General features: G+C 45.2%; 1 protein-coding gene across 1 annotated transcript in view; it reads right to left on the reverse strand.

Moving 5' to 3' along the window:
- Positions 1-24,208, reverse strand: part of LOC139330823 (complexin-2) — a 41,177-nt gene that overhangs the window by 11,213 nt on the left and 5,756 nt on the right. Inside the window, exon 2 of the mRNA XM_070961934.1 lies at positions 5,919-6,082. Within this exon, the coding sequence (XP_070818035.1) occupies positions 5,919-5,949 (31 nt within the window). The 5' untranslated portion in view covers positions 5,950-6,082. The remainder of the gene's footprint in view (positions 1-5,918; positions 6,083-24,208) is intronic.

Here is a 24,208-nt window from a genome sequence, read left to right on the forward strand (position 1 = left end):
AAAAGGAGGAGAAAACCAGACCGAGAGACAAAGCATGGATCATTGAGTCCCCCTCCAGCCGGTCAGATGGATGGCAGGGCTGCTGGGTAATTTGTTAGGGGTGGAGGGGTTTGAAAAATGGAGCTCATTTAAATAATGGATGACCTCCATCGCCAAATTACACCCTCATAAGTCACATGATTGTGCGGACCGGTGGAAAAATCTGCCACATCGATCAGATGTTTTGGAGGCGAGCAGGGCAGATTACATCACTGGCTGGTGTTCTGCTGAAGTGCTCCTGAGCACCATAAACTGCGTCTGTGTGGAGTCTGGTCAAATAATCAAGCTGCCTGTAGCTTCCTGTTATTGCATCGTCCTCGCCTGCTCATCCCGCCTGCACAGGAAATGAAACGGCGAGCTCGACCTGCCTGGTCAGGACCGGTTCACACTTATCTTTCACAGATTATCGGAACACTATCTTTTATATGAGCTCCTTTATGAGAAAAGATTCACGTGTTTGATATCCTGGCGAAGGCAGGAGGAAAAATCAGCTTTTATGGCACCTTTTTGGAGACAAGCCATGAGACTCAGCGGCCGCAGCTAATCACTTATGTTATGAATTTCAAATACCTACACGAGAGGCATCTTTCACCTTTTGCTTTCTCACTGCTGCAGTGCATTTGGGGTGCAAAAGAGGAAAGTAATCATCTAACATGAAGCTTTGTGTAATAGTACACATGTACACATACATGCTCAGTAGTATTTAACATTCATAAGAGTCTTCTCACTTGCTCCTTTTCAACCAGAACTTCCGTCCTGTCGTTCATGATATTTTTGTCGTTGCAGCAGGTTAAGAAATGTTAGAACGATCCGATCTGAACTGTGGTGGCACCAAAAATAAACACAAAACAAACACACAAACAACAGATCTGTGATCAGTATTTTAAAGATTCTACAAGAGATTTTGAGCCAAGCTACAAACGACCTCCCACTTATTGGATTTGTTCAGTGATTCTGATTCAGATACGCCTGATGTGTCAATGACAGCAGATTTAGCCGTTTGTAGAGGCCGTCAACCAATCAAAGCTCGTCGGCAGAATTAGAATTCAGGTTGAGCTACCTCTTAAAGGTGTTTACCTGCTGGAACTGCATCAGTCTCAAAGTGCGGCTGCGGATGCCAGGATGACCAAATCTGCATCAGAGCTTTTGAGTTATTTGAGATCAAAGTGTCGGACTGACAGACAAATAGAGTCTAAAGTCACTTTCTTTGCAACAAACTTTAACACATTTAAGTTTTGATGCCTTTAAAATGACTTCTTCTGGTCCATGGATCCGCCTCGCCGACCTGGACTGATTAATCCAACATAATTTGGAAACTCTGATGAATCCGATTTCTAATTAAACAAGCAGTAAATACAATCTGTGGCCTGCAGCTGAAATCTATACCTCAGTCTGGGCCAATGAAATGTTTAGGAGGTGTCCAACATCTAATGACATTAGCGAGGCCTGGCCTGCGAGTGTGTGTCAGGCTAAATTAGATAAAAGTTTGAGTGCAGCTGAATGGCTTTGTGCGTTTATGCGTCTTCTTCCTGGTTTGGCAGCATGTGTTCGTGTTTGTGTCTGACTGCTGGTGTCTAAATGAAATCAGACTGTGTGTGTTTATTTTTTAAACCCACTGCTGTCAGACCAAATACCTCAAGATATATAAAACAAAATGCATCAAGAAGTTCCGGTATGAAAATAAGTCGATATAATTCTGTGGTTCTGGTCTGTTTAGTGAATGTTAAACATATAATGGCTAAATTTGATTTTCTGCCATGGAAAAGATTATTCGTAACATCACTGTACATGCAGATAAAACTGGTAGAGGACCTCTCAGGCTGTGCACACACAGCTTCTCTTACTCTTTATCATCACATTACATTTTTTGGGGAAAACTTGAGGTTTCAAAAGAGCTCTGGTCCAGTTTCACACAGTGCATGAAAAAAAAACATGTTGTGCCTTCACCCGAATGTTTTTGGACCTATGCCGATGCCTTTGCATGATGTAAGACCAGAGTAACTCAACAAAAAGACCCTTTAAAGATACAAAAAACCAGTTCTGTTTATTTTATGGGATCATGATTTCTGGGAAAAAGTAAAAAGTAATTTACTAGAAAGAACTACGTACTATTCACTGAACTGGTACACCTCCAGTGAATCCATTTGAATTATTCACTGGTGAACACAGAGCCTTTTGGTCAGTGCACAGCAGGTCAGCTGAATGTACGAAAATGTAAAATGTGTTGACAGCAGAACATACAATTATCACAGAAGCGGAATAAAGTTTCTAAAAATGAACAAACAATGACTGAACATATAAACGGTTGGAAAAAAGCTCTTGAGCTTTCAAATATTTAGTTGGTTTAAAATGATTTTTTTACTCAAGATTTTCTCTCTTTAATATATATTACAGACCTTAAAGAAAATACAGAAAATAAATCTTAAATTATTTTTGACTGGTGTAAAATCAATGTGGTTGCGCCCCTCCAGTCATTTCTATGCATGAGGAAAGCTGCAGGTCGTTGTTTGAATGATGTCCTGACACACCCACCGGAGCACAGCGCTCCCATTGGCTGGAGTGCACTTCATCTCGAAATGGTCCCGTTCCCCCGGGACACAAACCAAGACAGAAACCTCATCTGTGTGAGTGTGTTTGTGCATTCATGGACGTCCAGCTGCGACCCAATGAAATAAATGCCAGACTGTTCGACGAGAAAAGGTCACGGCACAAGACGGCACCTCTACAGGAGGTAAATTACAACACTTCAGTCTGCGATGGATGGACAGAGGGGGCGGGTGGAGGGACGGACGGAGGGTTAAGCTGTTATACGGTAGCCTGTAACATGCAGAGAAGGACGGGTGGAGGAAGAGAAAGAGAGAGAAGTGGCTCAGCTCTGCTGAAAGTGAATGGAAGCTGTGGGATGAAGGAGTGGAAGAATAGGGGGATACTTGTGTTAAGAAAAATGCTAACCTAATCTGCAGCGCTCAGGGCAGGAATGACAAAAGGCTGGATGGAAGGAACGGGAACTGAGTGGAGGAAGATGGAGGAGAGTAAATTGCAGAAAGCCTGTGGGAGAGAATGGATGAGTGAATTTAAAGTTCAAAGTATCTTCATCATCCCTCGCAGGGAAATTGGTTTGCAGCCAGACTCCTACACAAGCACACAAAACACCTAAAGACGGGTGGACAACCAATAGACAACAGGACACAGCGGGTCAGTCAAAGGTCGTTCAACGTTCACGTCAAACTACAAGTAAACAGTTTAATGCTATCTGCTGTGTAACATGTGAAAGGCAGCAGGGACGACGGAGACCTTAAAACGCCGACCTGAGGGGAACAGTTCCAACCCCGTCTGGAGGGGGCGATGGAGGCACTCAAGAGGGGAAGTAACCTCCTAAACACCTGCGTGTTTTAAAGATCTGTAGGCTGACACTCACACACTCTTTCAAGAATCCAGTTTAAAGAGATGATTTAGCTTTTCTGCTAATAAACGTGGATGGATAGTGTTAAGAGCCGATCAGGGACATCGCTCAATCCGAAACCTCCAGAAAGCTCAGAGGAAGAGAAAGAGGAATGGATGGATGAAAGTAGAGACGGACAAAGCGATGGAGCTTAATGGTGTTCAGGCTGAATGCGACACAAATTTCAGGTCCTTATATTTGTGCAAATTTGAGAGCTGGAGTCCAGTTTTGTCAGCAAACCGGGACCTGACAGATCATCAGCACTTGGGTCGGGTTCTGGCCGTATTGTTGCATAAAGCCTCGGGCCAGGTTTGATTATTTTCCAGCATAATTTATTAGTATTGGCATCCATGTGTGTCAAGTGTTGCAAATAGATAAGCGATGCCCTGTGGGAAAAAGCAAAGAGATGCAGCGTAGCTAATACGCTGGATTAGCTTAGCAAGCTAGCGGTCAACAACGGATGAAATAAAGCACAAAAGGATCTTTTGACTTCAGGTCTCAGTCTCACAGTTGGTACCGTCTTAAAGATGCCGGCTGGGTTCAGGTCTTAGGTTTAAGACCGTGCATAACTCAGTGTTGGAGTGTTTTTGCTGTGTTAGCTATGAGCTAATATTACACTGATTGTTGTTGTGCGACAGCTCAGAAATGATTGACTGATTTCAAGTACTTTTGTTATTCTCTTCTGGACCTCCTCTTGTTCCTCCCTGTGCGTTCACAAAGTCTGTTTTTGTAGCTCAGAAGAAGCCAAAGATGTTGCTCATGTTCAGACAGTTTCCGCCCGTGCACAGCAGAGGAATTACGTCTGTTTGAGCCACTTTATTTTGAAACATGACTGAAGGAGCAGCTCCCCCTTTGGCCCAATAGCTATCTAAACCACAAATTCCTAAAGTAAAGGATGCAGTTTAATGCATCGAAGCAGACTGTGGACAACCCCATATGCATAAACTGAATTTTATAAAACAAGACAAGATCCAAAGGGGATCAAGGGACAGTCAGGCCCAATTCAAACACCCCTGAGGAGAGTTAAACCCCAATGTGAACAGATCCAAATAGAGAGGGAACAGCAACCCCCAAACCCAATTAGTGTGGAAGCAATTTGGCCCCAGTCCAACATGGGTCTGGGTTTTTGACATCACAGCACCACAGTTCCAGAAGAAAGCTATCAAGCAGCAATATTAGCAAGCTGTCTCAAAGGAAAGGAAGAAGAATTGAGGTAAAGAGACAGAAATCTACAGGAGAGAGATGTCAGTGAGCAAAGAGAGCACGGGAATAAAGCATGGAAGAACTGATGGAATGAAAACCGAGTGCAAGACGTGAGGACGGGGGGATGTGAGATGGACGAGGAGGGAGGGGAGGAGGGGATGCAAAAGAGTGATGGGGATGAGAGACTGTTGGGAGGAAGCAGGGAGGAAGACAGAGAGAGGGCAGGCCGAGCTGTAAAGGAATAAAACTCATTTCATTCCGGCTGGTGGGCAGTGAGCTGATGAAAGTAGATGAGAGGGTTGATTTAAGGAGACGTTGACCTCTGGCCCCTGGGGGCCCCTCATTTACAAGAAAATTCACACAGCTGTCTTTATGTCATGTTATCTTAGCGAGGGAGTCCGACCTCCATGCACAAGTCACCTGCAATGGAAATGAAAACCAGGGGCGAGGCTATCGTCTGGTCAAAATGCATTTCATCATCCTGATGAATATTCTCTCTAACAGATTAAAACACGAGTACGTCACTAACATAGGTGTGGTAGATCATCAGAAAGGCCATCAGCCCTGTCTCACAACACGAGGATGCATGTTTGCATTGTGGGACGCAGAAGGTGAAGAAGAGCAGTCCAATGCATACTGGAGATTTTTGCAGAATCAGTGCAACATCGAGGTATTTTTGTTTGTATTCTGCATGTTACAAATCAGTACGTACTGCTGGTCCAGTAGGAGATCTGGTCACATGACCTTTGACAGCTCTCACAGCTGAGGCTGTACTTAACTACAGAAGTTATTTCAGCCAAATGTTAACTATATATTAGCTTAGCACGTTAGCATGCTAACCACTGCTAATTAGCACAACACAAACTGTAGCTGATATCAGATATTTGACGATAAACCAAAGCACAGAACATATTCTCATTTTAGCCTGATGATGGCGAAAGATGAAAAATCAGTGATTGGATTCATTCTGTGAGGACGATCAATGACTTTGATATCAATTCATCCACAACAGCTAAGCAGCTTAATGGCCGTTGATCTCTTTGGTTCAGCTGCCAACATGAAACTCTGCAGAGAAACTTTGAAATGATGCTTTAGATTTGGTTGCTGGTGTTTCCAGGAGGAGGTTCTGGAGTCTGAGATAAACTCTCAAACCATCTCGTTCCCACACGATGGCGAAACGATGCCAAAGCGCTGACGGGTGCAGATGGGCAGCAAGCAACGGTTGAGCACTTACCACCTAAAGCTTGTTTCATTACAAAATCCATGTTTCCTGCTGATTCGTCGAGTCGTTCTTCTCAAAACCAAAGACAGCTGAGCATGTAGCCACCAAGCCTGGGATCTCTGGGTGTCTCGATCCGTCTCACTTTCCCTTCAGTCGTCAGTGACTCTCTTCAGGACCTGAGAGAAGAAGAAGAAATCATTAACAAACAGCCCTGGGACCTCAGTTTTCAATACACATCAATGCATAGTAAGTTTACAATTTCATCTCCAGTTGATCAATAAAGACACTAAATACAACAATGGATCAGCAACAAACAGGTATTGGACAGTGTGAGACAGCAGATCACGTTAACGTTAACACAACAGACAGCTGGATCTCTTTAACACGCTCCAGTTGTGTGACAGGAATCCATTCTGGGAAGCACATAAATCAATGCTGAGGCCATTTGCTCCAAGTTACTTATCTGTTTGTAACTCAATACCAACGGAAACGTCATCTTCCATGTCTGACTGCTCATGAATATTTAAAGGTAAATTAAACGATGTGGTTACTTTAAATCCATCAAACTCATGTGTGACACAACCAGGCTGCAGCACAGGTGGACCTTCAAATGAGGGGGAAAAAGCATAAATAAATGGTTGAAAAAGCTGAAAGCCTTTGAATTTAAAGTTGGTTTTGACGCTGTTTTGAAGGCCGTGGTTGAGCCCGCTGCTCATTGGCTTATACTGAATATGATGTCCTCTATTGTGTCCCTGCCCCGTACCTGTTTGATGAACTGCTCTTCTGCACCAGTGTCACCCGAGATGAAATCCTCCACATTTATTGCACCTGGCGAACCAGAACGCCATTTCGAAGCAGATCCCTCCCGCTCCCCTCGCCGAGCGCTCGCTGTCATTTCGCTACGCCAATATTTGCCGGAGCTGAATGGAGCCGGGATGAGATGGGATGGGACGGCAGATTGAGCCGCACAGCTTATTCCGGGAGGCAACGGGGGAGGCGAGGCCGAGCGGGACGGCAGGGACGGCAGTCCATTTGTAACTGTGACCGAGCGCTCGAGGGGATGAAGGGCCTCATTTCAACACAGGAACGCACGCACACGCCAAAGATTTCATTAACAGGGACCCAAATGTCTGCTGGTACACACACACACTTCAGCTCGAGTGACGAGAGCAGGTTGTGTTAGCATACATGAATGAGTGTCTTTAGCTGAGTTTATGTACAGCTGGACTTATTTTAGAGATTAAATCCATAATTATGAGACATTAACATGAAAATTGTTCATGTTTAGAGCCAGAGATGGATGAAAGAGCGACGCACGCTTTGTCAGATGTGAAGTTTTCCTTTCAGTCTTTAAAAGTGTTAAACAACAAGCAAACATCAAGCAAAGCTCAGCCTTGTTCGCAGTTCACTAAATTCATTGAAATATAGACTTCATGAGGTGAATCCACATTTTTTGGAAACTAGATAAAATCAGACGCGAGCTTTTCCTCAGCGAGGTCAGAGGTCGCATCCAGCCACCGTTCAGCTGTTATGTTTCCTTTCTTTAACACTTCTTTAACACGCAGCTGAATGAAGGACTGACCTTCTTCTTCTTCATTCTCATCGTGATGTTTGGTTCCTGTTCGCTTTGTCTTATTTTGCTTTAAGAGACGTGCTTTTATCTCACGTTATTTGACTTCACTGTGTTTGTCGGCGCATCCTGTTTTGCAGCCGCGGCTCCGTTTGGAGTCAACATTTTAATTTTGTTCCGTCGTACATTCATACATCACAGCACTGCAGAGGGAGGCAGGCAGCGTATATTATACTGTGTGTGTGTGTGTGTGTGTGTGTGTGTGTGTGTGTGCGTGTGTGTGTGTGTGTGTGTGTGTGTGTGTGTGCGTGCGTGTGTGTGTGTGTGTGTGTGGCCTCTGGTGTTTGTGGTCTGGCAGCAGAACATTTCTCTTATCGTTACAGAAGCAGACTCAAGGACGCACTAATGGAATAAAGGAAAGATGCTGCTGTCAGACAAGGACATCTAGAAGAAAAGGACACACACACAGACACACACACACACACACACACACACACAGACACACACACACACACACACACACACACACACACACACACACACACACTTCCTAACCTTGACATTAAAGTCCTAATGGGTGGAAATAAAGGATCGGTGATGCAGCCTGTGTGGAAGCTTTCTGTCGCTGTGACGTGTTTTCTGTTTCCGTTCTGTTTGAGATGAACTGACGAAGAGCTTTTTCAAAACGCTGAAGATTTCATTGATTTCTGTTGTTTTTCTCAGCATCTCTTCACTTTCCTCTGATCTCAGCTTCTTTCTCTTTATCACTGCTTTCTGTTTTTGTCTCTCTCAATGGCTCCTGTTATCTCTCTATCGTCTCTCTCTTGTTTGTCTTCTTCTCTCCTTTTATTGCCGTTTTCTCTCCCTCTCAGTCTCCCTTTCCAACAACACACACAGTAAACACCCCCCCCCCCCATGACTTAATCAATTCATTCTTCTCGGACGCGCACGCTCACATTTCTGCCTTCACTCATTTCTTTTTGTGACTGAGGCCTTTTGTGACTGAGGTCTCTCCAGGACGACACAACCGGGACCACACAGCCTTAGGAACGCCTTCATCGCGGCGTTATCGTGTGAGGAGGAGCGGCGCCGCTCTACCTGCCTGCGCTTACGTCCTCGTCAGGAAGCAGAGGCCCGAACGGCAGCTCGTTATGTAAGAGCTTATCGGTGGGCGTCGGGCTGGAAGCTGAAGCGTCTCTCCAGCAGGCTGAACTTCTCCACTCTGGTGATGGTGGAGGGGCTTTAAAACCTTACATAACCCTCCCTTTCACACAGGGCCAAATGTACCATACAGTCACTGAAGACAGCACCCAGGGGCATCCCCCCCCCCATGTCCCACCCCCCAGCACCCAACCACTTCCCTCCATCCTCCACCAGCCTTTTTTCCTCTTCTTCTCCTTCTTCTTTTAATTTCATAATCCAGGCGCTGGCAGCGGTGCGTGACGTGGGATAATGTTATCAGGGCCGGGCAGAATGGCGCGCTGATCCTATCCAGTTAATTGGAAGTTGTTTCCGAGTTTCACGGCCGGAGACGGCGATGGGAGCGGCTCGGGAAGGCGAGCATGAGTTTGCGAACGCGGCGTGTTTGTGACAGGCGAAGGAAATGTGTTAAAGGGAGAAGAAAAAGGAGGGAAAAGCTTTAAATGTGTGTGATTTCAGTTCAGAGATGACAGGTCCATTACAGGAGACACACGCTGGATCCTCGCGGCCTTTTTAATGATGCAAAAAACAACATGTTGCTGTTGTCACGCAAAAACTCATTATTCCAGTTCTGCTGAGTCTCATTTTTAGCTAAAACTAAAACCAAAGCGTGTCTCTCAATAGTTTCTGATGCAGCTGCAGATTTACTGAAGATGAAAACCTTTAAAGACATCTCACAGATATAAAACTTTTTAATCCACTAAAAAAGATCATCACTGCAGTTTGTATCAAAGAAACAGGAGGAGAGAGTGCTTTTGTTGGGGACTACTTTCAGGGGCGGATTATTGTGTGTGTGTGTGTGTGTGTGTGTGTGTGTGTGTGTGTGTGTGTGTGTGTGTGTGTGTGTGTGTGTAAGTCAGAAGCAACTACAGTGTGTGTGTTCATGGTAATGAAGGAACAGCCAGAGCAACAGCGAGGCTCACTGATGAGTTTTTAATAGTTTTTGGAAACAGTGGAGCTCAGAGGAAGAGGCTCAGTGATACACAGCGCTCGTTAGTCGACAGACTCAGTGTTGGTTTGGGATTTTTAACAAGAAGACAATATAAATAAGACAATATTTAAGTAAAACAGATTTGTCCTTTAAAGAAACAATTCATTGATATCACTCTCATGTCTGTCCAGCAGCCTGGTAGCTTAGCTTAGCATAAAGGCTGGAAACAGAGGGAAACAGCTAGCCTAGCTCAGTCCAAAGGCAGCAAAATCCACCAACGGCATCTTTCCAGCTCAAATGGTTTATTTAGCAGGTGATTTTCCTGCTGTGCAGGAATCTAAAACTACAAACGTTCAAAAACGGTCAGCTAAAATGAAATTTACTAAGTTTAGAAACATCGGTCTGGTTCATTCAGAAGATTCTGTGTCCTCCATTAAAGACTGTCATGAGCTCATAACTGCAGATGATATTAACCATCCACGTTTCCTTCATGGCGTCCAAACCCACTGTGGAGATATGAGGTTTTTAACCGCACGAAGCGTTCATGCATCTTGCATTAACAGCCGTCCCCACATCCTGCATCCTGGCTGCATCAGCGTAGGAAAACGTCATTGTTTAATCGCCCAGATGTACGTACGTCCACAGCACGGATCTGACAAAAAATACAGCTCCAGTCTGAATTCTACCTGACAACCAAAACGTTTCAGAGAAGTTTTACTTCCATTTCAACCCCATAAAATACATCACAGGTGAAATGTCCTGTCCCCTGTAACCAGTTTCAAGGACGGATGTTCAAAAGTCATTTGTAGTGGACACACACACACACACACACACACACACACACACACACACACACACACGCACACACACACACACTACCCGCAGCTAGCCTTTCACCCTGTGTTTGATGAGCTGAGCCTTGGGACACTTGACTGGACCTGAATGGGAAAATCAATACGGAGATCTGGACGAATGGGCCGTGATGGATCCCTGACAGCAGCTGCTTTCACACCAGGGCAGACCGACTCCACCAGCCGGGACTCTCCGCCCTCATCCGTCAGCAGGCTGTGAACGCACCACTGTGCTTCATGAGACTATAGAAGACTACAGAAAGGACAATGTCTTTGCTGTACCGGTGCCTGAATGCATCCTGGCTTCCTGTCAGACTTTAAAAAATCTTGACGGAAGTCCAACAAAGTCAGATTTTCACTTTGGTTCTTGACTGTGACTGAACCACCTACATCACACTCCACAGCTGCTTCACTCAGGTCAGTAAATACAGCACACAGTAAACAAAGTGGACAAACAAGTGTTTTCTTTTGTTTATCCTGAAGAAAAGACTGCGCTTCACTGCAGAAAACAACCTTCACGTTGCAGAAAATCACCATTTTGGAGACGTTGGTGAATGAATTAATGATGAGCTGCTAACGCCGGGGACCTGCTCTCAGACCTGCCGGGCGGCGACTTCACCACCAGAGACATCATTTATTCATGCGACTTCGTGGTGATAAATTATTCCCTCAGCACTGACTGGAAGGCAGAGGAGGGAAACATGACTCCATTTCATTTTTCTTCTTTAAAAGTGGCCGACCCGCCTCGGATGTTGGAGGAGCTTCTGTTACACTGAGGAATTTAATTTTAACTTGCATATTTCATATTTTAATAATGCTTAATGTGGTTAATTAGAGCACTGACTTCCTGCAGGTCAGACATTGAAATATTACAGCATTTCTATTTCTGCTTCGGGTCTATATGATTGAGGGTTTGGTCGAGACAGCCGTCCTGAGGATGAAGAACTGTTATGAACAGCAGTTTGTGGCTAAATTAAATAGTTGGTTATATAACAAACTCATTTATGAAGTGATTATGTGGCCACACAAAGGTCCTCTTTTTTTGTGTTCTTTCTCCCTCTGTCTGCTTCTTTGCTGGCTCGTTTGTTTACTTCTCGCACTTTTTGTTGTGCCTTTTGGCGTCTGGTTGGTTCGGTCGTGTATCTCGGCGCTCAGGATCGGTGGAGGGCTCTTGGGGGTATGCAGGGGGTGGATGCCTGCGTTCACTTAGCTTTCCGATGTTTCTGTGCTTCTGTTTGTGCTTCAGACAGAAAAAGCAAAGCTAAGAAAATAATTATGCAAAGTAATTTTAATTTAAGCAAATGTTCAGAGACTGGCGTTGGTGTGATCGCCGCTTTAACAAGCCAACTGCTACTGAGACAGACTGCGCCACTCGTCCACCCACCCACCACGGCTGGTTTTCAAATGTGTGCACGGCTGGAGGCGAGAACAAATAAGTAGTATTTCATTAGTCTGTTGTTGCTGCGTTTAGGTGTCACGATAAAGGCAGGAAATTCAAGCCTCCTAAAATAATATATACGTAGATTTTTAAGGTTGATAAACTAAATGGTTTAATGTCTTCATCAACCAATCAAGCAGCAGTTTACATGCATGTCTGTGCAGACTCATAAAATATATTATATATTGTATTTAGTGAAGACTGTGAAGGAATTTATTAAAAGGCATTCAGTGTATTTTCATGGCTACGTTGACGTCTGATTCAGTGAGAAACGTGCTGTCTTCACTCAGAGACTATCCTCAAACTCTTCAGCTGCAGGTTCGGTCGTCGTTTCCCGTCACGCCGGCGTGTGATCGCTCTGCAGGTTTACGCTCGCCACTGGCAGGAAGACGAGAGGAAGAGACTGAATGGAAGCAGTGTTGGTGTTTATTCGCGCTCTCTGTTGTATTCCTCTCTCCATCTGTTTCTGCCTCTCTTCCTCCGCTTAGCTTCACGCTGCCAACGTCTTTTCCTCCTCTATTGTCTCTGACTCTGTTTCTGTGTCGAGTCTCTGCCTCCTTGTTTCAGGTTCACTTCCTTTAGACAAATCACTGCCCTGAACTGTGCTAAAATGAGGTTAAAATGTGTTGTTGTTGCTTGTTTTTAGAAAATAATACTTTCAGGAGTCACTGATGAAGCTGATTTGATGGTAGATGATGCTGATTCTGCAGCAGAGGGCTCATCACCTGAAGGCAGACGCAGTGAGGCGGACATGCAGAGGCAGTTTTTCTGGTTGCAGCTGAAGCTCACTGGAAGCAGTGTGTTGGATATTATGTAATTAATGGAGCAATTAGCCGCTACAGTACGGCGCGCTCGCTCAGCCATCTGTTCAGATGACAAACAACGAAATCGATACGGCGCCGAGTCCCAACGCTCAGCCGCTGTTCAGCCTGTCAACCATTAAACAAAACATTCAGAGTCAATCTGAGGAGCCCCTGAAAAACAAGCGAGGGATTCATTTATGTAAGCTGAGCCGTTTTTTAACCTTTACCTGTTTGTATCTCCTTCACCTCTGTGGGTGTTAACGCTGTTAGAGTGAGGTGCGGGTGTCTTTTCGACAGATTAACCAGGTTAACGCAGTGAAACTGAGGCTCAGGGTGCAGTAAACATAACCAGATTAACAGACGTGGTTATCTGCGTTTTAAATGACTGAGGCATGTTTCTGACTCTGACTGACGTGACTTGATAAACAGGTTTGAAACACATTTTCAGGCCAAAGCAGCTTTCATGTCGCATTTAAAACTGCAAATAACCGCAGTTAATGTCTTACTTTCTCACTCCAACACTAAAAAACACAACAATGCAACGACCAAACACATCATGTTGAGGCCGGTTTAGCTGCTCGCTGTTGGTGGCATCCTTTCTCTGAGCATTACGAACTGCTGCGCAGTGGTTTGGCATCTGATAAGCTTTTAAACTGGACTTCCTGGATCACATTTCGCCCTCGAAGGATGGACGGTGGGTCAAACACAGCGTGCAGCTTCAGCTCAGTTTACATCCTGTCTTTTACCAACAGTCCACGCCGGTTTATTTTAACTTTGAAGCTTATTTTTCCTTAACTTTCAATAGTTACTTGTGGACCGTAGATCATTCTGGGAGACACTGACAAATGAGCTATTTTGCTGCTTTTGAAAAATCTGCAGATGGAGGGAGCCACAGTGACGGCCGGCATGGCAGAAAGATGATGTATGTGTTTGACATTTTTGCAGTGTAATGTGGAGGCGGCGCCTTCACTCATAAATCAGGCCTTAATCTCTGGAGCATTCAGCAGGAAAATAAATCAAATATTCCTACAAACATGACGCATAACTTCATCATTCAGCTGATTTAAACACAATCATTCTGGATGATGGAGGCAACGCAAGAGGTGCATTTTTCTCCTGCAGGTAATCCCAGCAGGTACAGGTGAGGTATGCACAATCAACCTTAACAACAGCTTTTAGAGTCAGTCCTGCAAAATCACACAGTGAGCTGCCATTTGGCTGAAGTTCAACAATTACACACACCAAAGTACAACAAACCTACATCACAGCAGGCACAAACGTCCTGAAGCTCGTACGCTCCCCGGCACTTCACAAAAGGCATTTTGAAGTCGACGAGGCACATTCAGAGGAAGCAAAACTAACAGCAACACTTCATCCCAAAATGACTAATGGAGTGTTTCTGAACAGATGAGCGAGCGTCCTCAGTCCTTAGCAGGGGTGTGATTTGCATGAAATATGTAAAAGCAGAAGAGACGAACAAATAAACAAACAAACAGACGTTCAGGGAACAAAAACAACCAGAGAAAAGGCGAGTGCTGATGAAGTGGAATCAAACAGCTGGTGACATTTTCAGAGCGAACTCTTTCAGCCCGAAGACAAAAGAACCAAAAAGACAAAAGATCCTCCGACGCTGCCGACACGTTCGCCTCTGACAGACACTCAGATGCTGCTCATTTGCTGACATTTAATTATCTGCTGATATTTTACTACTTGCATTGATCCAGAATGTCATCCATCCATCCATCCATCCATCCATCCATCCATCCATCCATCCATCCATCCATCCATCCATCCATCCATCCATTCACTCGCCAATCACTGTTGATTTCTTTTGCCCTTTTCTGTTGCCCTGCCACTCGATAAATGTATGGATCCATCAATGAGGAGGAAGTATTCTGAACCTTTACTGCAGTAAAAGTACTAATACCACACTGTAAGATTACTCTCTTACAAATAAAAGTCTTGCATTGAAAATGTCACTAAAGTAAAAGTATGCAAACATATGTCAGAAAATCTACTTCTAGTATTCAAAGTCAGAGTACCGGATGCAGTAAAGTGTCTGTTGGACTGGCTGTGACTGTTGGAGTTGGTTGAGGTGGAGTTAGAGGTGAAATAGTAGTAAAAACGCACAATAATGATAAAGCTGATATCAGAATATGTGCACAAATGTGCAACGGAGACAGAATGAGACCTGTGAGATCATTTCTAAAAAAATACATGATTATGAAATAAAGAATATGAACAGATTCCCGGCACTGGCATGAAGGTTCAGCATCATTGGCCCCAAGCGGCTCGCTGTACTCCCTGCAGTGTTGGTGTGACCGAAAACAATCACTTACGTCTTGTTATCGCTTGACTGGAGGCAGTTTTTAGCCACCCAGCGTTTCACCTCCAGGAGGCAATTAAGGATGGATGTGACAGAGTTGGAATTCCCCAGATTCAACGGAAGATATATTTACATGTCAGCAAAAGAGACGTAACGTTAGTGAGGATGGAGCCTAAAGAGAGCCAATAAAATGGGCCCTAAAACAGAACCTTGAGGTACTCCACGAGCCAGAGAGGCAGCAGGAGGAGAGGCTGCCAGTCCTACGAGACGGTCCTGTTGGTTAAGTAGGAGGCAGTGTCCTATTTTATCTATCCGCCATCTATCAACCATCCACGTGTATATTTTTAGCTGGTCGATTATCCACCCGATCATTTCATCTATCACCCACTTTACTTCCTTTTTATTGGTTTTGGAGCTGCTTTGTTAGTCACTTAATCATCCAATCCCTCCATCTATCATCGATTCTTCTGCTCATTTGTCCATCAACCCTTTCATCCATCAATTCCTCATTTCTCTGACTTGTCCGATCACCGCTAACTTTATTTATCCCTCATCCATCACTTCAGCTCTACAACCCACAGTCTCTTTGCACCCATTCAGCCGCCCTTCAGCTCACCACTTCATTCATTAATTCTTAATTAATTCAAGCATTCATCATTTCTCCACTTCTCTCCATCCATCCATCTACGCTGGCATCTGATATACTTATCCACCTACTCCTTCATCTACCAACCCTCTGCCAATTCATCAGCTCATTAATTTATCCCGCGCTTGTCTGTTTTTAGTCAATCAGCGTTTCTAATAGCTATCGGCCATTGTTGGGAAGAGCGACCGACCGCCTTCAGGCGTGTGTAGCTTTTCTCCACATGCTTTAACACTGTGTGTGCATGTAGCGCTGATGTATTAAGACTGAAGCTTCGTGCACAAACACCTCAGAATGCGTCTTTATTCTCAAACCAACATGCAGCCTCGGGAATGGGTTTAGATTTAGATTTAACAGTGTGTTTCGTCTGCTCTCACACATGCTGCAAACGTTAGCATGTCTGCGTCAGATCCACGACGTTTATGACAGAGCTGATCGATGCCTAGATGCCTTCTAGACAATGTCTGCAATGTCACCACGCGCGTGGCGTTTCTATGTTTCAGAAGCGTCTAAGAAGTGTGGAAGACAGGAAATCAGACATGGGAACGGTGCACAGAATCTGTTAAATTTTCAAAATAAAACACCCTGTGCATCGTACACCAACAATAAACACAATTAAAACAGACAAAAAAGAAAAGATTTGCTGAGCTAACTGACCCATGGTAGAAGCACAAACATCAAGGAAATATGCACAAATTAGCAAAATCTGAGCGAGTCAACAAACTCCAGCAGACAAAACGCTGCTGAAACTCATCTAAACCTGACACTGTGTGTGTGTGCGTGTGTGTGTGCGTGTGTGTGTGTGTGTGTGTGCGTGTGTGTGTGTGTGTGTGTGTGTGTGTGTGTGTGTGTGTGTGTGTGTGTAAATAACAAACTAGGACTTAAATATCTGCGATGATGTAATGATTGACTTGTTCTAGGACAACGAGTCAACAGCAACAACAGTAGAATCACTGAAAATCACAACAGTAATGCTTAGAAATGGAGCCGATGATGCCACCCAACCATACTCCACTGACTCTGGCTACTTCTCAAGCCACATATATGGAGCTGCATACCTCCCCCTCCTCCCCTCAGGCGGTGGAGGATGGAGGGGGAGGAAGCAGGCTATATATCACCAAGGAGGCATTCGTCCATTTGTCTTGCGGTTGGGTGGCTGAAGGAAGAGAAAGAGGAAAAGAACGAGAGGATGGGAGGGGGTGCAGGGGTGGAAATAAAGAGAGAGGGAGGGTAACCAAGAGAAATGAGGACAGAGGAAGGCAGAGGAAAGGGGGAAGGTAGGGAGGAAGGATAGAGGGAGAAGATGATTGGTTAGAAAAAAAATGAAGGACAAAAATATCAAAGGCTGCAATAAATGTAGAGAGGGATTAGACAGAAGAGGAAGGTGGAGGAAGGGAGCGAATTACATAAAAGTGAAGGTGGAAGTTGTGAGCAAATGTGCAGTGGATGCAATAGAAAAGAGTGGGAGGAGAAGGAAATGGAAGGGGACAATGACAGAGTGAGGAAGAGGACGTGATGGATGGAGATGAAGTGACAGAGGGGGGAAGAGGAAGAGGAGGACATGGAGGTGAAGAAGTGACAAAGAGGCAAAAAGACGGTTCAGCAGAAAGACGTGACAGAGGTGAAGACAGAAGGATACTCATCAGTCAACGCTGTGCAGATCCTAACAGCGTCTGTCGACGCTGTGACTCGATTACACCTGCTTCAGGCTCCAACACCAACACCAGTCTGACTCCAACATGGACCAACAGGGACGTCACTGAGCACTGCGTCCAAATATCACACATTTCCTCTGAGTACAAACTCATCAGTACAACAAATGAGCAGCCGTGTTCGAAAACATCTGGTCCTCAAAAATAAAACCTGTGGATGGTAAAACCGGAGAGACGTCAACTCCAAAGGAGCGTTTCTGTGGCAAACATCCAATCACAGAGCTTTACACTGCGTACAAACCTGATAAAACATTCAGCAGCTTGTCCCACTTTGCAGCTGTCAGACTGGCCCATAACTTTAACGTCCATCAGCTCAAAGACAAAATGCTCAGAATACAACCAAAACCCCCCAAAACTGCAGCAGACCATTGCTCCTCGGTGCAGCTTTCCTGTAAATCTTTCAGCATCAATTTAAGAAAACTTTCAAGCAGCACATTCAAAACAGAGACACCAGAGATGAAGGACGGCGGCACTGTCTTCGGGGTGTGGTCACTCACTCGAGGGCCTTTCGACAGTTTGACGGTCCCGCAGGTGCTAATTCAAGCTGTAGCCACAAGTCACCTGCTAACAGCTGCAAAAAGCACCTTGGCTCTCCTGGTCAGCGAGCGAAACGCCTCGAGGTGAAACACCTGTTCCAAAGCCTGAGGACTGTCAGGCAGCTCGCTGTCAGCTGCACAGACCGCTGCTGGAGGAGTTCAGGCAGTAAATGTTCAGCGAACGGAAAACTGATTGATGCGTCACGGCTGAAATACCAGTGAAGGTGCTAAAGGTGGCGCGCTTAAAGCCGCGCTTGTCAATATGCCACATTAACACTGACTCAAGGGACAGTGTGTAGACACAAAGAGCCGTGCTGCAGCGAGACAACTACAAACAACTCTTTTAGCTTTTAGCTCATAGTTTTGGTTTTGGGCCACATTTAATGCACAGCTCGGTCTGAGTGGAAGCTGTGCATGCTAGATGTGTAAGAAAGCAGCTGTTTGCTAACGTACAGCCATTAAAACCTCTTGAGGCGATAACATGCCAGAAATGTGTGTTAGTCAGCTTGTTGTGGATTAAACTTCTCTGAAAGTAATGATGATACCTTGATAAAGACACGGTGGATTTCTACAAAACTATCGACAGTATTTACCTTTAATTTCTTGTTCTATAAACCATCCATGAAATATCACATTTATCTTTTTTCTAATACAAACACGCCTGTAAATAATTGCCTTTGTTTGACCAAGTGGTGTAAAATAAAGCAACAACAAAGCCGCAGCAAAGCTTTGAGATGTCCTCATGGTTAAAAAAAGAGTCTGACTTCACCCTGATTCATCAGCATGTCGTCATTTTAACGATTCAGGCCCTGCGGGTCACCTGTGAGCCAGCAGTTTGAGTTTATTCTTTAGGCTGATGAACTGACAGAAGCTCAGGCCATTAAAACGCCTTTTACGCTGTTATCTGTCAGATATTCACGTGTGATTGTCACCAGAGAAAATCTGGTTCATATTAGAGAACTAAATTTCAAGCTTAAAGTCAGAAAAATAAAGACAAAACTGCTGCAGTGATGAAGACAGAGCCATGATGAGGAGGTAAAAATCAGCCGCTCGAGGACAGAAAGCAGCGACGGCCTCTTCCACCAGCGAGAAGCAGGTTTCTGCTTTCTTTTTTTTACTAAAGGATAAATGTGTCCACCAACTGCAGGAAGACGATACACTGAATTAGTGATTTCAAGCTGTGGAGCTCAGTGTTTGCTCTTCTTCCTCTGCTTGCAGAGGACAGAAGTCCTCAGAGACACAAACACTGCATAATGCATGGAGAGCTGAGTGGTTTGTCTTCATTCGGAGCGTCTGCTGCTCCGTGTCGGACAGATCTGGGTTAAAGGGACTTCACAGAGTCACGGCAGACATGTCGGGTCTCTGCAGCGGCGCCGAGGTCACGACACCTTCAGTCCACACGAGTCAGACTGAGGGATTTCTGTCACCTATTCACATTTCTAAACTTTATTCTACGGATACGCTTTCATCGATTCATCTGGGTTAAAGGGACTTCACAGAGTCACGGCAGACATGTCGGGTCTCTGCAGCGGCGCCGAGGTCACGACACCTTCAGTCCACACGAGTCAGACTGAGGGATTTCTGTCACCTATTCACATTTCTAAACTTTATTCTACGGATACGCTTTCATCGATATTTCGGGATCAGTATCACAAAGGCACATGATGGTTTTCCTCATTTGAAAAGTTCTCATCTCCTGGTGTGAGGAACTACTTCACACTGCTCACCTATCCTGACGCTGCAGGTGCTTCGCCTGGCGGAGCGATACAGCGACTCCATGCAGTCACATGACGGCTGCTGTCAGAGTTCAGTTCACGACTGTTAAAAGCAGCAGCAGCAGCGGCTCATTATAAAGTTAAAAAAAATTGGGATAAATGCTAAATCATCGGATCATAAATTGGCATGAACCATCAGTTTTCTGCACAACTAAACAGAATTACAAAAGTTTCACTTGTCTTGGCAGAGCTGGAACATTTCTTACTTATTTTCTGCCTTTACTGTGATTTTATGTGGGCGGCGCTCCTTTCACTGTCTGTTCAGCTTCAGCTTTTCTGTCTATTCCAACTGGAATAAATAAAACTCTGCATGTGTAAAGGATCTGTGTAGCCCATGAAATAAAAAAAAAACAGGACAGATAAAGGCGTCAAAACAACAGCTTGAACACTGCTGTCTGTGTCCTCTCTGCTGTCAGCGAGCGATGATGCGTTCAGGACGCAGGTTGTTTTACACCTTTAACCATCGCCAGCTGCTTTTTGGAGCACCAAGCTTCAGAACTTTCAGCCATGCAGAAATGACCTCATTTTTAAAGGAACGCAGCGTCAGTGCCACGAAGATAAGCAGAGACCGACCGCGGTAACATTCACTGGTATGTAAATTGTTGAATATAAATGCTGTTTGTTTCTTCCCTCAGCTATTTTTTCCTGTCGATAAGCGCTCACTGAGCCTCCCCTTCACTCCATCAGGGTTAAGAGGGCTGTGGTAAGTGGCCAGCAGCATGCTGGGAGGGTGGGCGGCGATGCTGTGTGGGCGGGAGGTTTGCTACGCCTGCCAACTGCTCGAGTACAGTGATGAATGCTGCCGGGAGACGGAGAGCAAAATGATAACAGCTCAAACCAGAAAAACAAAAGAGGAGCCGGGTTCCATTTTTATGTCTCGCTGCGACTGTTTTCACAAACATCTCATCTGTCATAGATTTCTTTATCCACGCAAACAGCGTGATTCTGCTTGGATGCAATGATGGTCTGTCGGTCAGTTCGTCACGTTGAATTGACCCCCCTTAACTGTCAATCACAAAAACAGTTAAAAATGCAGATGCAGAAGCTCCCAGAGGTCAAAGTGTCTTTAATATGTCTGAAACCCCCAAATATTCAACTTACAATAATGCAAAACAAAGTAAGCAAAAGGAAGCTGGAATAGTTGTTATTCAGCTTTTAGGCCTTTTGGTTTGATGAATGACTCAATTAAGCAAAAATCTTAATCGTTATTGAGTTTTTCAGCTTATTGATTAATTGAGTTGAGAATCACATTTCTTCTTTTCACGTGATTAAAAAACAGCCGCTTGTACCGTTTGATGGGCGCTGACGCTCATTCAACTCTTGTAAAACACTTCAAATGAGAGCGTTATCTGAATGCTGAAAATTTAACTGTCAAGTCATCGACATCACGCTGGAATAATAAAAAGTGTGCGCTTGAGCATCGGGGCGGAGGGGCAGGGGGTTTCTGTGGGTGGGCCCATAATGAAGTTACGCTCAATATAGCTCTTCCCCCTGGACAAAGTGGATGTGGCAGCAGGAACAATGGATGATTAGCATGAAACAAAGAGCTGTGCAGCTCACAGTGGGTCGCTCACTGGCCTACACCAACAGGAAGATCTGCAAAGAGGTTCAAAACACTGAGAGATCTGAGAGAAACTTTATTTAAAGAGTGTGTTAGCTTAGTGTACACTGCAGGAGGTCTTGGCTGGATCTGATTCTGGACTATTTTGCACAATTCTTTCACATTTCTGTACTCGTATCAAGACAGCAGTGGATTTTTACACTTGCTAATGGCAGGAAATAAATGGGATTAACATCTAAAAACGCATCTCTGTCATTCATTGGAAGGACACTGATCTGTGCAGCAGGCATGCAAATGTAGACGGCCTCGACAAAACAACGCAGCATCGTCCAGCAAAAAAGTTGAAGCAGGCTCAACATCACACAGTGTTGCACGTCACAGATTTGATGCTGCCTTCATAAAATCCTGCCTGTGAGTACTGCGACCCATTGTGCAGCATTCTGGCTTCTGATAGCCAGTGAATGGATCAATCTGTTCCTCAGACTGGACTTCCTGGATCAGGTTTCATTGTCTCACCAGTATCTTAAACACCAATCCCACACTAACGCAGCCTTTGCAAGTAGCCACCATAGCCACCATAGCCACCATAGCCACCATAGCTACGCCACAGGCCTTCTCTAAAACTCAATCTACATGTCAGGAGCACAAGTGTGACTGGTCAGACTGGACTGCCTGTGCTTTCTCCAACAAGTAGTGGACATCTCACTGCAAACCTTCTGCTTCCCTCCAGCTCCATCAGAGCGAATGAATGAACATGAGCACAGTGACTGTGGAGTATTTCATGAAAGCACAGACAGGGCCTGATAATGTACGACAAACATGGCCGGATATATTGTCGGGGGGCCCCTCCGCTGACCGCCCATGCTGCCCACAGTCTGCATGGTGTATGTGCAGTGGCAGCTTGAAAACACCCTGAAGCTAAGCATCATTCCTGCGCTGAAAACATCACCTGGCCCTCGGCTTTCTCTGCATTCAATTAGCATGAGGTAATTTCAGGGGCCCTGCGGTAGTTGCCTGCTTTGCCCAGTTGGTAATGAAGCATTGACCGATACGTCCATGTACGCAAACTGCAGAGGCGTCATATTATCAGAGGGAGCGCACAGCACAGGGCAGGAGCAGCGCAAAGCCTTCAGTAAAAATGGCGACTTGTCTTCATCGTCTCGTCCAAACAGCTTCTGTCCAACGCTGATTCATGACCCGCTTCTGTTTCAGGCCTCGCACAGTGTAACGAGACACCGCTGTCACGCTGCCAACACTGTGTTGAACAGAGCAACAGGGCAAAGATTTGCCCCATTTCCTGTCACCGTCTGACAGCGCGAGGAGCTCCATGATGAGCGCAGTGACAGCCGGGTGTTTAACAGGACAGCAGAGGCGTCGCTGCAGCGGCAGCTCGCCACGCCGGCGCAAAGCCCTGATCCACAACGACTTATGTTCTGCACAACATCCCGAAAAACACAGCCTCAAATCAAAAACACTGAATGGAAAACTGAGCATACTGTCTCAGCAGGGAGTCTCTTTGGTTTCTTCTGAATATATTGAAGGTATTTAGTTTGAATTAAGTGAATTGGCTCTGCTTCAAGGCGGCCACTGTGTGGGCCAGCCAAGTTATTTAACTTAGCGCTGGAACCTGCTGTGCGGTTAATTAGCTGGGGATTCTGGATGGTGGGATTCATTACATGGCTGATTGAACAATAAATCTGTGTGTTTTCTGAGGGGTGACGTGAGGGGCTCAGTGAAGCCAAGGTCAAAGCACAGAGACGGAGCTTTTGTCCGAGAGGACCTGGAAACCAAAAACGGTGAATCAAAGGCAAAAAAAGCTGAGAACATTTGCAAACAGGATCATAGTTTCATCCTCTGTGGACAGACGGAAGGGCCACAACCCTCAGCTGTTCCTGGACCAGCACAAGCATCGTTTAACTGCAAGTTATTATTTCTTTTGAAGCCACTTTAATGTCAGAATTAAATAGAAAACCCCTTTTTTTCACACTGTAGGCCACAGGTTCATTAAAAAACACTGAAAAAATGTAATTATTGCTTCTCTTTCACTGTAATGAACGATCTTACTGGCGTAAAAGAGATAACGTGGAATACAACAAACACGTGATAATGAAGGCTAATGCAGCAGCGTGGCTCACTGTGGATCTATCAGGCTGTGATTCACAAGCAGTTCTGGTTATTAGGACTGATTCATTGTTGGTTTTGGTCTTTTAAATAATCTGTTGACAATAAGAAACACACACCAGCGGGCTCATGCTGTCGCCCTGCACCCGGAGCCGAGAAACCTCCAACAAACTGAGGTGCAGCCTCCTCCGTCTCCGCCGGTGCATCTCCCTCCCTGCTGCTGCACAAGCTGCTTTCCCTCCCAAGTCAGCCGGAGCGTTGCCGGTTGGCTAACGCTAACACGGCGATGCACGGCAACAGGTGCCAAAGGGTCGTTGCCGGGGCAACAGTGGCTCTTTGCATCAGCTATAGGACGGCTCAAAGAGAGGAAGAGGCCGACGGCACACAGGGTCCTGAGATCAGCCGAGTTCAAGAAGCAGAAACACTGAATCACACTGAGAGCAGGGATGTAAACCTGATGCAGGCTAACAGCTAATGACGGCACTGCTGCTCCTACACCGACTTCTGCACTGATTTGCATTAAAAGACTGAGCAGCACCGCTGTGTTTGCATTTACGTTAACATGAAGCCACCAGGTCGAAGCGATGTCTCCTTATTAAACACCTGAGCGGTCATTAAAAAGCAATAACCGTCAAAATATTTTACCATGAGTCATCGAACGGGAAGCTGGAGAGAAATCTATCACAGGTGTGAGATACAACGAGCCGGCGAGGCGTCGGTGACTCAGACGGTTTTTAGGATGAGTCATCAGGCTGAAACGCTTCATCAGCTGCACAGTGAAGCAGCGCAGGTGTAGACAGACAGGTAGGCAGACAGATGGACAGGTAATGTGTGG

Source organism: Chaetodon trifascialis, chromosome 5, assembly GCF_039877785.1.
Source record: "Chaetodon trifascialis isolate fChaTrf1 chromosome 5, fChaTrf1.hap1, whole genome shotgun sequence".
Lineage (NCBI taxonomy): Eukaryota > Metazoa > Chordata > Actinopteri > Chaetodontiformes > Chaetodontidae > Chaetodon > Chaetodon trifascialis.